Genomic DNA, 17,518 nt, shown 5'->3' with positions numbered 1-17,518 from the left:
AAGGTGGTCAAGGAGCTGGCGGCGTTGGTCAGAGCTCAGGGTGTGCGTCTGCGTCAATATTTGGACGATTGGCTCACCCTGGCCCAGTCTCGCGATCAATGCCTCCAACACACCCGGCAGGTCCTGGAACGGACCCATGCTTTGGGGTTCCAGATACAGTGGCACAAGTCAGACCTCGTGCCAGCCCAGCAGTTTTGCTACTTGGGGATGGCGTTCGACACAGTGCTTTACACTGTGTCTCCCTCCCCGGACAGAATCCTCTCCCTGAGGCGAAAGATCCTCTCCATTCAGGCTTGCCGCGCTGTTCCTCACAGGCGGCTGGCGGAACTGTTGGGTTCCATGGAGTCTGTCGCTCTGCTGCTGCCCCTTGCAAGGCTACACAAACGTCCCCTGCAACGGGCAGTAGCAGATCGGACTTCCAGGCCTCTCGATTACACCGAGTTGGTCCAGATCGGGCCTTGGTTTCACGAGGCTGTAGTCCAATGGCTGGACCCGATCTGGCTCAACTCTGCGGTGCCTATCCAACCGAGACGGCCGTCTCTCTTCCTGTACACCGACGCTTCTACGCGGGGTTGGGGGGCCCACCTGGACCTGCACGAGGCCCAGGGGGTCTGGACCCAGGAGGAGTCCCTCCTACACATCAACTTTCTAGAGTTGGAGGCGGTTCGTCGGGCTCTGCTGGAGTTTCGCCTCCTGATTCGGGATCAGGATGTGTTGGTCCACGGGGACAACACCACATGCCTAGCTTACCTTCGCCACCAGGGGGGCACCAATTCTCGGTCCCTCTCCCTGTTAGCGGAGGAGATTCTGCTCTGGTGCCAGACCAATCAGGTCCGGATGTCAGTCCAATTCGTTCCGGGGAAACTGAACGCCCTGGCCGACATTCTCAGTCGGGGCGATCAGGTTCTCCCCACAGAATGGACCATCGCTCACAACGTTCTACGGCGTCTGTGGGCAAGGTGGGACCGTCCTCTGATCGATCTGTTCGCAACTCGATTCAGCGCTCGGCTTCCCAGGTACGTCAGCCCCTTTCGAGACACGAATGCGTTCCACGTGGACGCATTCACTCTCTCGTGGAGGCTCCTCGATGCTTACGCCTATCCCCCGACATCTCTGATTCCGAGGGTACTGGCAAAGTATCTGCAGGAACGGCCAAGACTGATTTTGGTCGCGCCTTACTGGCCAACAGCTCCGTGGTTTCCAGATCTTCGCGGTCTCACCCACGTAGACCCTCTACCTCTGAATCTGGACGGGGGAAGTCTGCTCCAGCCTCGATCAGGCCTCCCTCATCCACGTCCAGAGAGTCTGTGCTTGACCGCATGGCTCTTGTGCGCTCCAAACTGCTTGCACTAGGATTGCACAAGAGTTCAGTAGAGTTTTCCTTGAACGCTAAGAGGCGATCAACTAATCAGCTCTATGACTTACGCTGGAGAGCTTGGGCCTCCTTCGCCTTGTCCAAGGGGATAAAGCCGCTTTATCCCTCAACACAGGACTTGGCCAACTTCCTGGTGGAAGTGTATCAAAAGAAGAGTCTTTCTTCTAAGACTCTTCTTGGATACAAATCTGCCATCACTTCCACGATTGCGGCTGGTACTGGTCGCAGACCTGAACACTTGATCAGTTCCTCCCTCATTGCTAATGTCCTTTCGGGTATTAGCAATGCAGCGGTGTCTAAACCTCGGGTTTCATTTCCCAAGTGGGATGTCTTCCTGGTTCTCAAACTCCTGCGTAGCAAGGAGTTTGAACCCCTGGCAGGCATTAGTATCAAGTTCCTGACTTTTAAGACTGTGTTCCTCATCGCTTTAGCCACTTGCCGTAGACTCAGTGGTATTCAAGCTTTGAGTGGCCTGGAATTTGACATTGAGTTCACCACACATCAGGTGACGTTGGCTTTCCTACCAGACTTTCGAGCCAAGAATCAGAATGCCTCGGAGTTGTCCAAACCAGTAGTCATTCAAGCCTTGGCTCCCACTCTTGAACATGATGACCCTGATCGCTTCCTCTGCCCAGTACGTGCCCTTAGAGTGTACCTGGATAGAACACGTAGCTTTCGGTCTTCTAAGCGGTCACTGTTTGTCTCGCTTAATCCGAAGTACCAATCGGATATTTCTAGACAAACTTTAGCTCGTTGGCTGACCTTGCTTATCAAACAGGCTTATGTTCATGCTCAAGTGGATGTGGTCCCTGACATCAGGGCACACGAGATTCGGGCTATCGGCTCCTCGTTGGCGCACGTGCGGGGTGCCTCGCTCCAAAGCATAATGGCGGTCGCGTTCTGGAAGACTCCAGCCACGTTTATTAACCACTATATGCGAGACTTTTCCAGTCTCAGGCTTGACCAGTCGTATGGCATTGCCAAAGCAGTGGTTGCCAGCATGGTCACGTCAGTCTAAGGTATTTTTCTTGGGTATATTTTCTTTTACAGTAGTACTGTTCGAAAATTGCCTGGGTATCTTAATCCTTGGATTTAAGTGATTTTGATTAAGGAGTTTAATACTCTACATATCACCCTCACACCACTCTGGTATTCTGTGCAAGAATAGTACTGTCGAGGTAAGTGTTATATTGACTGTAAGGCTTCTTTTTAAGCCTACTGTCTATATGATACTTACCGAGACAGTACTATTAGAGTTTCCCTCCCGCCTCCCCTCTTGATATGTTATGGGCTTTTTGAGGGTCTGCAGCTCATAAAGAAAGAGGACGCGCCACCTACATCCTGTAAGGGGGAAGCACTCAGACAGTGCTTGGGATCCACGGTGGCGCATGGTTATGGGAGATAATTGTACCCACGCAGCGTTTTGTCCAATTTTTTCGGCCTATAATAGATAATGTGCAAGAATAGTACTGTCTCGGTAAGTATCATATAGACAGTAGGCTTAAAAAGAAGCCTTACAATGTGAATCACACTGATTGCTCTTGGTCTTCTGACACAATGTTTTCCCCAATCAAATGTCTGTCTGTCTGTCTGTCTGATGTCTGTCTTGTCTCCATAGAGAGACAAGGACAGGAGCCCTTGATGCCTACTGACTTGCTTGGTATCTTATGGCTCCAGAGAAGGATTTCACCAGAGGGGTTTGGCGTAGCATCCTGAAACTGTCAGTGATGTGTGTGTCTGCCTGTGTGTCTGTGTGTGCATGTATGTCTGTGTGTCTGTCTATGTGTGTCTGTGACTGGGTGTGTGTAACAGACATGTATCTTGTTGTCACAGAGGAGAAGGATTTCCACAGAGAAGTGCGCCGTAGCAAGGTGAAGCTTTGACTGCTGTGTATGTGTATGTGTGTGTGTGTGTGTCTGTCTGTCTGTCTGTCTGTGTCTATGACTGTGTGTAACAGACATGTATCTTGTTGTCACAGAGGAGAAGGATTTCCACAGAGAAGTGCGACGTAGCAAGGTAAAGCTGTCGCTGCTGTGGATGGCCAAGAAACAGCGCATGCTACAACTTCTGGAGGACGCCTACCCCGACCCCCTGCCTGTCAACATCATCTTCAAGTATGTACCTCCACTTTCCCACACCATGTACTGCCACTTTCTGGTGTTGTTACGTGAGTTGTAGGAAGAGCATGGTGAAGCAGTCGGACAACATCACAGTGTGTGTGTGTGTGTATGTCTCTGTCTGTCTGTGTGTGTGTGTGTTATAGAGAATACTACATGGCTTGCTGTGTCGTACCAGATTTACATGAGTTGCTTCTTTAAAATATTGAACTGCAAGTGAAAGCAAGCTTTTCAATATTTGAAAAAGCAATTTGTGTAAATTTGGTACGACACAGCAAGCCATGAAGTATTCTGTTTATGCTACATACTGTCCTGCAGTCGAGGCGTACAAATTGAAGACACTTCTTTTCGAACCTCAATCTCTTCCAAAGCCCCGTGCAATCTTTGACGTCAAAGCAAAGAAGCGTCACTTTAGAAAGTGTAGCGTGAAGTATTAGATCTAAAAACTCTTTCATGGAAAATAGCAGGAGCAAAAGTGTTTTCATTATGACGTTTGTCTCTGTGACTTTGGTATCATAAGGCAGTGAAAAGGCAGGTCCCTGCCAGACTAGTTGAACACAACCTCATTTACATGATAATTATACACACGTGTGGTTTGAACGATATTGTTATCTCATGAGTGGTCTATCTCGGGTGTGCAGGATAAACACATGTTGACTGTTGTGTGTTACAGGAAGAGTGTGGTGAAGCAGTCGGACAACATCACAGCGATTGTCATGCTGAAGGACTTGCAGAAAAAGGGGCTGGTGAGGGAGGTAGAGACCGGCTTCTGGGTCAGGATGCAGACATGGGCCGAGGTTTCACCGCACGGTGAGTGGTGATGGTGATGGAGGTGGAGACTAGGGGCTGGGGTGCACGAACCGAAAGTGGGTGCCACCAAAACGGAAGAGAACAAACCGCGGGTTCTGATTCGTTGAAATCACAACAAATCTAAGTTTTAACTAATCCAACACCGCGGCTGACTCCCACCCAGTTGGTAACTTTCTCGTGCATCTTGGCCCTGTCTTCTGGATCAGGTCAAAATGCAAAAATAAAAAATAACTTGCAAATTGAATGTGTTTATGTTCATAAGGTTACAATCTATGGAAGTGTGGTATTGTTGACAGACGTACAGCTGGTGAAAGAGCTCCCCCTGGTGGCGGATAAAGACAACATCAAGGTTGCCATCATCACCGCACTCTTTGAGGAGAAACTGGCCGTGGACGCAATGATTGACAACAAACGCACCTATCTCAAGTGTAAAACAGAAGGTACGTGATTTCTTTCTCTCTTTGTCTGTCTGTCTGTCTGTCTGTGACAACAAGCGCACCTATTTAAAGTGTGGAACAGAGGGTAGATGCTTTCTTTCTCTCTTTGTCTGTCCGTTTGTCTGTCCGTCCTTCCTTTTGTCTGTCTGTCTGTCTGTGACAACAAGCGCACCTATTTAAAGTGTGGAACAGAGGGTAGATGCTTTCTTTCTCTCTTTGTCTGTCCGTTTGTCTGTCTGTGACAACAAACACACCTATCTCAAGTACAGAGTCGATCATATGACTCGTGTGTACTTTCTCCGTCAGGTGAATCATATGACACGTGTGTACTTTCTCCGTCAGGTAAATCATATGACACGTTTGTACTTTCTCCGTCAGGTGAATCATATGACACATGCATACTTTCTCCGTCAGGTGAATCATATGACACATGTGTACTATCTTCGTCAGGTGAATCGGAGGTGTACACGCTGGGTCAGATTGGCAAGCACCAGGTGGTATCCACCAAGCTGTCGAGGAAAGGTACCGGGGAGGATGCTGAGATTGCTTCAGAAAACGCAGCCACAAACCTGCTGGGTAAGAAATGCTGCATCTTTTTGGCAGACTTTCTGGGTCTCTTTGGTAGACTCAAAGGGTTTGCTCATAAAAAGTTGCAGTGGAACTCCCCCTTTTAAGACCCTCCAACCCCCCCCCCCACCCCCCTTTTAAAATCTTGCTTTCTGTTGGGAGGGGGGGGGGGGGGAGGAAGGGGAGTTGTTTGTGTGTTCCACTGAAATGGGACATATCCAAGGGGAGTCCAGACCTGTTTACCAGTACGATTTGGGCGTATTTTGTACGCCAAATTATTATCGGTACGCAAATACGCGACACACGCACAAAATACGCATAAGAAAAAGTCTAGAATACGTTTTCCGGTGTTGGTATGCTGATTACGGGATGGTACAACTGATACCGGTTTCGGTTGAAGGGAGATAACCATGACAGCTAGTCTTCAGCTGTGGAAACCTTGTTCAGTTGTTGGCACGTGCGATCGTCTGGACGATCGTGGCAAAATGAAGCGGTAAAATGTGTCAGTTTCGGATGACTGTACCAAGTCTAAACAGCAGAAGCAGCAGATTTTTTTGGAGAAATATAAGAAAGAGCCAGGAATTGTGGAGTCTACTATGGGAAAAAGTCATGCACACTGCAAGTATTGTAAATCAGATTTCTCCGTTGCCCATGCTGGGAAATATTACATCGAACGATATTGCACACTGTTCCGTTTGGTGGAGGGCTTTGCTATCTCAGCTGAACTTTCCTTGGAGCTTGCGGCCTAATTTTATCAGCGGGCCCTGCGCGCGCGGTGCCGGTGACCTCTCTTCTCTTTGGCGCGGAAATGCTGGCGCAGCACAAAGACTTTGGCACTGTACAGCTGTGTGTGTGTCAGTGTGAAAAAATACATATTTCTTGGCGTGAAATGAATGGTTTTCGTGACTTGATGGTTGGATTACCTTCATCTTGTGTATCTGGTTACTCTGATATACAGGCTTTGTGTCAGTGCAAACCAGAGGTTTACGCAAGACTCGCTTTTTCTGCAATTGTGGTAATACTGATATAACTCAGTGCTGACACGTGCTCTTTGTTCCACTTACAATATTCAGAATATGCACGTTGTGTACCATGTTCTGACCACGCTCAACAATCATAGCAGCAATTGACTGTGTTTCCTGTGTTGCCGTCAGTAAGTACTTATTCTAAACTGTGTTATAGAGTGAGAATAAGTTTTGCGCAAGGTGTTTGTGTGATTTCTGGAGCAATTTAATTTGCCCCGTAAATACCCACGCGGTGCACGCACGGTTCATCGGAACAGGCACTCGTTGCAAGACACTTGTTTTATGGACTATGTGTGACAATCGCTGTGGCTGTTGACTCCAGTGCATTTCATCTTTTCTGTTTTGTTGTTGCTTGTTTTGCGTCCCCCCCCCCCCCCCCCCCATTGTTTTGTGTTCTTAAGCAGTATGATGTGTTTATTCTTTACTTAATGTTGTCACTTGTGACTGTAATTGTGCTTATGTTTTTGCCTGTCTGTTTGTGTGTACATGGTTTAGCTTGTTTATTGGTGTCAATTTCTTTCAATTTATTGATTTAAGGTGTCCCAGTTAAGAATGGCGGCAGTGCAACATACGGAAGATCTCCACATATTTAGGCTAAATGCTATGTGCAGAATTTGTGGCAGAAGATCAAAGGCAGCGAAGGACAAACGTCATACCATTAGGCATTGCAAAAACTACGCTTCCGTGTTGTTTCAGTTTCATGGTATTCAAGTTTCTGAAGAAGCTAATGGCACCACTTTCTCAAGTACATTGTGTGCAACATGCGCTGTTCGTCTCAGCGTGTGAGGGAATGTGATCCCGCGTAAAGAGTGTGTTTACACTCACATTTGAACCGTTTAGTTTGAAATTACACCCACTCTATTCCATTACAATGCACGTCATCTTTTTTTTCTTCAGCATCTCAGAGAAATAACAACCCCAACTGTTGTGCTGTGTTGTTTTGTTTCGTTTTGTCTGTTCTGTTTTGTTTGCGATAATGAAACAAACGTTAAATTGTCGTCGGATCGACGAGTTTTGTTTCCTGTGGTATATATACAAGTTTGTGAGAACAATACGAGTGAAAAACTGTGTTGAAAAACTTTCAAATCGACTTGTGTGCTGCTATTGGATTACTGACCAACAGTTGCAGGGTCAGGTAGGCTTTTTGTTTTCTTCACATGCAGCTAACAATTTGCATGAACATGTATTGAAAGACCGTTTTTTCTTTCTTTTATATTACAGGCATTAATTGCACTATTTTGAATTATATAAACGCAAAACAAATTTCACATGCGCACCATACGCATGCCTATAATATGTTTTTAAATACGACATTAATTAGTGTTCTTTTTTTGTGGCACATTTAGGATGTTTTGTTTACTGTGTTGTCTTCTGCCGTCTTACATACTGTGCCGTTCCTGTTTCTTTAAATGCAACATGCACATGTTTTTCAGAGTGTAAAGAGTGGCATAATTATATACTTGAGGAGCAAACACTTTTTCTAATTCTCTCATTTACCCTTTCTTCTGTCTTGAAAATTGTGGCATGTTTTGTTTCATACTATTGACATACATGTATTATCCGCCTATGTGTTGTCGGGGTATAATATCATGTGGCACTTCGCGCGGATTTGGGTGAGCGCGCGCGAGCTACGTTTTTTTTTTCTCCTGTGGTATATTATATATACAAGTTTGTGAGACTTGTATAGGAGGGCCGTGAGGTAAGCTTTTTTGTTTTATTCACATGCAGCTAACACTGTAACATGAACATGAACTACCGTAAGATCTTTTTTATATTTAGTCAAGTTTTGACTAAATATTTTAACATCGAGGGGGAATCGAAACGAGGGTCGTGGTGTATGTGCGTGCGTGCGTGCGTGTGTGTGTGTGTGTGTGTGTGTGTGTGTGTAGAGCGATTCAGACTAAACTACTGAACCGATCTTTATGAAATTTGACATGAGAGTTCCTGGGTATGAAATCCCCGAACGTTTTTTTCATTTTTTTGATAAATGTCTTTGATGACGTCATATCCGGCTTTTCGTGAAAGTTGAGGCGGCACTGTCACGCCCTCATTTTTCAACCAAATTGGTTCAAATTTTGGTCAAGTAATCTTCGACGAAGCCCGGGGTTCGGTATTGCATTTCAGCGTGGTGGCTTAAAAATTAATTAATGACTTTGGTCATTAAAAATCTGAAAATTGTAAAAAAAAATAAAAATTTATAAAACGATCCAAATTTACGTTTATCTTATTCTCCATCATTTGCTGATTCCAAAAACATATAAATATGTTATATTCGGATTAAAAACAAGCTCTGAAAATTAAATATATAAAAATTATTATCAAAATTAAATTGTCCAAATCAATTTAAAAACACTTTCATCTTATTCCTTGTCGGTTCCTGATTCCAAAAACATATAGATATGATATGTTTGGATTAAAAACACGCTCAGAAAGTTAAAACAAAGAGAGGTACAGAAAAGCGTGCTATCCTTCTTAGCGCAACTACTACCCCGCTCTTCTTGTCAATTTCACTGCCTTTGCCATGAGCGGTGGCCTGACGATGCTACGAGTAAAATGGCATTGCGTTCAGTTTCATTCTGTGAGTTCGACAGCTACTTGACTAAATATTGTATTTTCGCCTTACGCGACTTGTTATATTTAGTCAAGTTTTGACTAAATATTTTAACATCGAGGGGGAATCGAAACGAGGGTCGTGGTGTATGTGCGTGTGTGTGTGTGTGTGTGTGTGTCTGTCTGTCTGTCTGTGTGTGCGTGTGTGTAGAGCGATTCAGACTAAACTACTGGACCGATCTTTATGAAATTTGACATGAGAGTTCCTGGGTATAAAATCCCCATACGTTTTTTTCATTTTTTTGATAAATGTCTTTGATGACGTCATATCCGGCTTTTCGTGAAAGTTGAGGCGGCACTGTCACGCCCTCATTTTTCAACCAAATTGGTTCAAATTTTGGTCAAGTAATCTTCGACGAAGCCCGGGGTTCGGTATTGCATTTCAGCTTGGTGGCTTAAAAATTAATTAATGACTTTGGTCATTAAAAATCGGAAAATTGTAAAAAAAAATAAAAATTTATAAAACGATCCAAATTTACGTTTATCTTATTCTCCATTATTTGCTGATTCCAAAAACATATAAATATGTTATATTCGGATTAAAAACAAGCTCTGAAAATTAAATATATAAAAATTATTATCAATTTTTTTTTTTCGAAATCAATTTAAAAACACTTTCATCTTATTCCTTGTCGGTTCCTGATTCCAAAAATATATAGATATGATATGTTTGGATTAAAAACACGCTCAGAAAGTTAAAACGAAGAGAGGTACAGAAAAGCGTGCTATCCTTCTCAGCGCAACGAATACCCCGCTCTTCTTGTCAATTCCACGTGAACTGCCTTTGCCACGGGCGGTGGAGTGACGATGCTACGAGTATACGGTCTTGCTGCGTTCAGTTTCATTCTGTGAGTTCGACAGCTACTTGACTAAATATTGTATTTTCGCCTTACGCGACTTGTTCTTTCTTATATGTTACTGACATTATCTACACTATTTTGAATTATATACTTATATAAACGCAAAACAAATTTTACATGCGCACCATCAATGACTTCTACTAGTAGTCCTTGGCATAATATGTATGTAAATATACGACTGTATATACTCTACTGTTTGTATATATTTCGTAAAGTGTTGTATATATGTATTATGTACTTGGGCATTACCTTTGTCTTTATCTTTCATTATTTTGTGTTCTTTTATTGTGGCACATTTAGGATGTTTTGTTTACTGCGTTGTTTCAAGGTGTTTCATTAAATGCAGCATGCACATTTTTTTTCAGAGTGCAAAGAGTCGCATAATTATATACTTGGGGGGGGGGGGGGGGGGGGGGACACACTTTTTCTAATTCTCTCATTTATCCTTTCTTCTGTCTTGTGAATTGTGGCATGCATTGCAATAAATACAACTATTGAGAGATGCCCGGCAAAACACACTAAAAACATCAGTTCCAAAAGGCACACCAATTATCCCGCACTGAACCACTGCTATCTCTCTGCTCGGCGGCACCCTTATCAACACAGCTAACAGAGAGCGGCCACACACGCTCGTGGCCGCTCGCTGCAGACAAAGAAGAGTGATCTGACCCAATTTCAGGCGCCACTGTGGGTGGGAGGTGTTGGAGGGAAATGGGGGAGGAAAGGGTAAATAGGCAGGAGGGGAGAGGTTGTTCCCAGTTATTTTTAGCTGGAGCCAGTCTGCAGCTGACAGTGCCTGAAATGGAACACAGTGATTGGGGCATTTCCAAAACTCACCTGGACAAGGTTGCTGCAAAGAAATCGACTGAAAGCTGCCACGGAATTATGAAGTTCATTCCCGCAAAGCAAATCCTGCCAGAAAAAAAGGCTGTAGTCCGTGCTGAAGCAATGTTTTCTGAGATGATTGTAAAAATGAACTTGCCACTGTCAACCGCAGATGTTATTTCACGAACTTCATCTTTTCATTATCAATCTGTTTGGAAGACACTAGTTATAATGCTATAAACTGACAGGTAAATAAAATTGTTTTATCCCTGTTGTATTGGAAGGAGTTAAATTCTGAAGGTGTTCACAAGACATGCTATTCTTACACAAACACGTTTGCACCCACGCGTACATTTTCCCTAGCCCATATGGCTTTGCTTGCAAAGTACACCAACTTTTTGAAAAATACACTCAACTTTTTGGGAAAGTACTCTTGCCTCGGGTTTAGGGTAAACAGGTCTGGGAGTCGTATTAAGCATTCACTTTTCTTTCGTTAATGTCCCTCTATCTTAAGACTCCCTCCTTTTTAGGACCTCAGATGTTTGGAGGTGTCATGTGTTACACAGGTATATTTGACCAGGTGTGTCACGTGTTTCACAGGTATCTTCAACCAGGTGCGCCATGTAATACTGGTGGGGGTGGGAGGGGCGGTGCCGCACCACACCGACTTCAGCCAGCACGTGAGACTGGGCGACGTCGTTGTCTCAACTCCCGTGGACAGCGGGGGGTCCCAGTACATCTACTGTCAGAAGGTAAGACAGTGATAGGTGTTAGAGATAGTGACATGTATTGGGGACAGAAGGTAGGACAGTGATAGGTGTTAGAGATAGTGACATGTATTGGGGACAGAAGGTAAGACAGTGATAGGTGTTAGAGATAGTGACATGTATTGGGGACAGAAGGTAGGACAGTGATAGGTGTTAGAGATAGTGACATGTATTGGGGACAGAAGGTAAGACAGTGATAGGTGTTAGAGATAGTGACATGTATTGGGGACAGAAGGTAGGACAGTGATAGGTGTTAGAGATAGTGACATGTATTGGGGACAGAAGGTAAGACAGTGATAGGTGTTAGAGATAGTGACATGTATTGGGGACAGAAGGTAGGACAGTGATAGGTGTTAGAGATAGTGACATGTATTGGGGACGGAAGGTAAGACAGTCACAGAGACAGATGTTAGAGACAGTGTTTGGGACAGAAGGTTGGTTGGTTGGTTATTATTTTTATTATCTCTTCAGCTGATATTGCTATTCGAGACCGATGCAAGCTTGTTTCTTTTCTCAGTTCACATGGCAAGCTCCATGCTAAAAACTATTTACAATCAGGTCTATCACTGCTAAAAGAAGGTTTTTAGACTTTATAACTTTCACATTTGTTAACTTTCTTCAAATCTTGTTAAAAATCTCCTTTAAAAGTTAAAACTCTTGTACTTTACAAGGGTTAGTAGGTCTGTGATGTCCATGTGTGTGTTGTGTTGATGACGTACATGTGTGTGTTGTGTCGATGACGTACATGTGTGTGTTGTGTCGATGACGTACATGTGTGTGTTGTGTCGATGACGTACATGTGTGTGTTGTGTCGATGACGTACATGTGTGTGTTGTGTCGATGACGTACATGTGTGTGTTGTGTCGATGACGTACATGTGTGTGTTGTGTCGATGACGTACATGTGTGTGTTGTGTCCAGGTGGAGAAGATCCCGGGGGGTCTGGGCTACAACTACAACACTCGCACCTGGGGGTCAACGGACAAGACGCTGCTCAAGGTCACACAGTCCATCCGCCACCAGGTGGAGTCACGCCCCTACAGCGACCGACCTTGGGACGGCCTTGTTGAAGAGGGCAAGGACACGTTAAGGGGAGACGAATCCAGCTTCCATCGCCCGCCCATGCAACGAGACAGGCTGTACATGACTCAGGCTGATGGTGGGTATTCTACTACATGAAGCTGGTTTCTTTCTGTCTGGTGTGTTCGTATGATGATGAAAGACTCTGGAACGGCTGCACCGATTCTGACGGAAATTGCTCAGTAGGTTCATTGCCACTGGAGTTGTGTCATGGGCTACTTTGGGAAAACCAAAGTTTAAAAGGATTGTTAAAAGCGTCTGAAATAAGATACCCTATGAACTATTGAAGAATCTACTAGTCAGGGTTGGCAAAACTTGGCTAATCTCTACTCACTGCGTCATATATTTTTGGTACGTATGTCATGCATCATATGCTTTTGACATCCATGTACACGTTGCCTGGTTTCAAGAAAGACAGGACATATTCACTGTTAAGCCTGTCCTTAACTGGGCCAAGTCCACTACATGATGATACTTCGTGAAGCTGGTTGCACCAAGCTTTAGATGTTCACTGTCTACCTGACATGTTCACTGTCTACCTGACATGTTCACTGTCTACCTGACATGTTCACTGTCTACCTGACATGTTCACTGTCTACCTGACATGTTCACTGTCTACCTGACATATTTACCTGACATGTTCACTGTCTACCTGACATATTTACCTGACATGTTCACTGTCTACCTGACATATTTACCTGACATGTTCACTGTCTACCTCACATGTTCACTGTCTACCTGTCATATTTACCTGACATGTCCACTGTCTCCCCGACATGTTCACTGTCTACCTGACATGTTCACTGTCTACCTGACATATTTACCTGACATGTTCACTGTCTACCTGCAGACCTGTTTACACTACACATTGAGCGTAGTAAACTACGATTTTGGTCCCCAAACTACGCAACTACGCATGCTTGTCTTATACTACGCAAACGTTTCGTTTCGACTACACATTTTGACATTTTGAATACGCAAAAACGCGAGCGAGTTCCGATCCATAATTTGTACTAACCGGTTGTGTACTGCGTGCAAAACATGCCCGGCGCCCGCGAGAGTAGCGTAGTCAGTTGGTCTTGCTGCTATTATTACAACTATCGCGGGCATTTCAGCACATACTTTTCTGAACGCGGTCACTTCGTGGCTCATTCTTTCTGGAGGGAAAAATATGGCAACAGCGACGAACACGGATTCAGAAGACTTTGGCGATCAACCGCCACCTAGCAAAAAAAAGAAGTTTGGTCAAACTCCCAGCAAGGCTTTTCTGCCAAAGTACTATGAGGAGCATCCATGCCTAGTTTCGTGGAGAAAAGGGAAGCATTTTGCCCACTGCACTGTGTGCAACACGGCTTTTTCAGAGAAGCACAGTGGGCTTTACGACCGTGTAACCGCCACAAGAAAAGCACTTCTCATGAGGAATTCGAGAAATCCCGACCAAAGCAGAGGAAAAATTGGACTGTTTTGTGAAGAAACCCGTGCCAGGGAAAGAAGACCAAGACAAGCTCACTTTTGAGAGATCGGTAACCAGAGCAGAGGCAATGACCTGCCATATTATTATTATTGCCGACGCAAACCTGTTCTGTTTATATGCAAATTTGCCTTCATGTTGATACACATACTCCCAGTCCCTACTTTTTGTGACTTGATGTTCTCAGATTGTCACAGGTCTTGAATAGGGGGTCCCACTGTATTATGAACTGCATACCCCTCAACATAGCTTTTTTTTAACAAATTGAAATGTTCCAAACTAGTTAATTTTTTTTTTCTGAACAAATAAACTTAATGCTTGGCTTGTATTTTTGTGGGGGCTTTGTTTGTATTTGTATGAGGAGTATTGTTCACATTGTAATAGTTTTGTTTGGAGTGTTGAGTGTTTGTTTTAGTACGGTATAAGTAACTGTTCTGTTTTGCGGTTTGGGTTGATCGAATTGAAATACTACACATTCACCTGCCAAACTACACATTTGCCTTATTTTCACACCCAAAACTACACATGGTACATTTCAGGGGTAGGCAGGTCTGTACCTGACATGTTCACTGTCTACCTGACATGTTCACTGTCTACCTGACATGTTCACTGTCTACCTGACATGTTCACTGTCTACCTGACATATTTACCTGACATGTTCACTGTCTACCTGACATGTTCACTGTCTACCTGACATATTTACCTGACATGTTCACTATCTACCTGACATGTTCACTGTCTACCTGACATATCTACCTGACATGTTCACTGTCTACCCGACATGTTCACTGTCTACCTGACATGTTCACTGTCTACCTGACATATTTACCTGACATGTTCACTGTCTACCTGACATGTTCACTGTCTACCTGACATGTTCACTCACTGTCTACCTGACATGTTCACTGTCTACCTGACATATTTACCTGACATGTTCACTGTCTACCTGACATGTTCACTCACTGTCTACCTGGCATGTTCACTGTCTACCTGACATATTTACCTGACATGTTCACTGTCTACCTGACATATTTACCTGACATGTTCACTGTCTACCTGACATGTTCACTCAGTCTACCTGACATGTTCACTGTCTACCTGACATATTTACCTGACATGTTCACTGTCTACCTGACATATTTACCTGACATGTTCACTGTCTACCTGACATATTTACCTGACATGTTCACTGTCTACCTGACATATTTACCTGACATGTTCACTGTCTACCTGCAGGTTCCATGGTGCAGTGTGAGCACCCCCGGCCTCGCTCCATGTACGGGGGGCGTGGTTTCAAGGAGGGTCAGGTGACCGTCCACTACGGCACGGTCGGCTCTGGCAGGATTGTGGCGCGGGCCGACCACCTCAGGCGTAACTTCGCGCAGCTGAACGGCGTCAAAGCGTACGACAGGGATTACTTCGCCTTGCTGGAGGGGCTGGAGGGAGGGGGTAACGACAGCTTCCTGGTTATCAGAGGGTGCTGCGACTACAGCGACGGCACAAAGAAGGAATGGCGCCCCTACGCCGCTCTGGCTGCTGCTGCCGTCATGAAGGCTGTCGTTACTAGGATGTGATTGTGAAACGCTGACTTTACGAGCAAAATATTTTGAAATGCGGACGTCATGAAGGCTGTCGTCTCAAGGTTGTGAAATGCTGCCACAGCCAGAAAACATTGTGAAATGCTGCCGTCATGAAGGCTGTCATCACAATGCCAGAAAACATTGTGAAATGCTGCCGTCATGAAGGTTTTGTCACAAGGATGTAAAATGCTGACTTTGCCAGAAAACATTGTGAAATGCTGCCGTCATGAAGGTTTTGTCACAAGGATGTAAAATGCTGACTTAGCCAGAAAACATTGTGAAATGCTGCCGTCATGAAGGCTGTCATCACAATGCCAGAAAACATTGTGAAATGCTGCCGTCATGAAGGTTTTGTCACAAGGATGTAATATGCTGACTTTGCCAGAAAACATTGTGAAATGCTGCCGTCATGAAGGTTTTGTCACAAGGATGTAAAATGCTGACTTTGCCGGAAAACATTGTGAAATGCTGCCGTCATGAAGGTTTTGTCACAAGGATGTAAAATGCTGACTTTGCCAGAAAACATTGTGAAATGCTGCCGTCATGAAGGTTTTGTCACAAGGATGTAAAATGCTGACTTTGCCAGAAAACATTGTGAAATGCTGCCATCCTGAAGGCTGTCATCACAAGAATGAGAAACGCTGACTTTGCCAATGACGATTTTGAAACGCACCATTGTGTTGTGAGCCTGCCACTGCCCTCACGAAGGCTGTCGTCACAAGGCTATGAAAAGCTGACTTTGCTAATGAAGACCCTGAAACACTGCCATAGCCACACCTTCGTGTTGTGAGCCTGACCCTCTGACACCAATACTGTAGGAAGACTGCCATGGTCAGGTTGAACATTCCATCCATCATTACATTGAACATTCCATCCTTTCTTTATTGGTCACAGCCTGTATACTCTTTCTGGATTCAAAGAAGTCCATGGGAAGCTTTGTTCTATCCTATGACCCTTTTCTGTGGATCTGACCCTTAATTTTGAACCCAGTTTGGGTCTCTTTATTCTGACATTGTGTTGAATCTACTCAATCTTTTTCTGTGGATCTGACTCATTTAGAACCCAGTTTGAGTCTCTTCATTCTGACATTGTGAAGAATCTCTTAACCATTTTCTTTGGATCTGACCCTTTCGACCCAAGTGTGAATCTCACCCACTCTTTTTTTTTTTCCAAACACAATTAAGACTCAACATCCTGAAATGTTTTATTGCTGTAACAGGCAGTAGAAGACTGTTTCAAACTATTATGGGGAAAGGATTAATAGTGTTTGAAGTACATGTATTCTGCTTGGTCACAGATACTTCTGAAAATACACAAATTTCATTAGTCTATGGCATGATTTCACTGCCACAGATAGCTAGTGATTGGCTAAAAATGTCACCTGTAGCTTGACTGCATTTTTATGGAAAAGCAAGGTAAAACAAGGGAAAGCAACTCTACCACAACCCATGAAAACGTGACAGTTATTTCCGAACATTGTCTATTCCTTCAGTATTTTCAGATGGTGCTTAATGTACAATTCACTGTTTTACACAGTCATGTAATCTTTCAGCATGTTCTCAATGCTCTCTCTAATTTGTGTTCTCAATCACTTTAGCTCAGTGTAACTGTAACATTCAAAGGGTTGAAAGTTAGAGATCACAGGTAAGATGAGAAGGGAAAGGGGGGGGGGGGGGAGTAAGAGGGTGATAGGGCAGGGATACGCAGCCCTGAAAGTCAAAAAAATGGTGCACTAGCCATTTTGAAAATGTACTCGCCAGAGAGCAAACTTTACTAGCCAAACCAACAATTTGTTTCGGCAACATTACACGCATTTGGTGAGTAGATGAACATTTCTACTTGCCAGTTACATGTTTCTACTCGCCATGGCGAGTAAAATACTCGCCTCTTTCAGGGCTGATATGGACTGACTGGCTAGTTTGAGAACATTATTGCTGCCAAGAATCGGTGTCACCAAGTTATTGCATGGTTTCTCTATTGCATGGTTTCTCTCAC

General features: G+C 44.3%; 1 protein-coding gene across 2 annotated transcripts in view; it reads left to right on the top strand.

The window, feature by feature from the left end:
• The window catches only part of LOC138968677 (uncharacterized), a 34,338-nt gene extending 16,826 nt beyond the window's left edge, over window positions 1-17,512 (top strand). For both annotated transcript variants that reach the window (XM_070341277.1, XM_070341278.1), the window contains exons 10-16: window positions 3,354-3,489; window positions 4,166-4,302; window positions 4,599-4,742; window positions 5,190-5,315; window positions 11,227-11,378; window positions 12,314-12,551; window positions 15,180-17,512. In XM_070341277.1, the coding sequence (XP_070197378.1) occupies window positions 3,354-3,489; window positions 4,166-4,302; window positions 4,599-4,742; window positions 5,190-5,315; window positions 11,227-11,378; window positions 12,314-12,551; window positions 15,180-15,517 (1,271 nt within the window). In that variant the 3' untranslated portion in view covers window positions 15,518-17,512. The remainder of the gene's footprint in view (window positions 1-3,353; window positions 3,490-4,165; window positions 4,303-4,598; window positions 4,743-5,189; window positions 5,316-11,226; window positions 11,379-12,313; window positions 12,552-15,179) is intronic.
• The last annotated feature ends 6 nt before the right edge of the window (window positions 17,513-17,518 follow it).

This window comes from Littorina saxatilis, linkage group LG6 (assembly GCF_037325665.1).
Source record: "Littorina saxatilis isolate snail1 linkage group LG6, US_GU_Lsax_2.0, whole genome shotgun sequence".
NCBI classification, from domain to species: domain Eukaryota; kingdom Metazoa; phylum Mollusca; class Gastropoda; order Littorinimorpha; family Littorinidae; genus Littorina; species Littorina saxatilis.
Note: the sequence above shows the minus strand (reverse complement) of the source record. Positions and strands in the feature narration are given on the sequence as shown.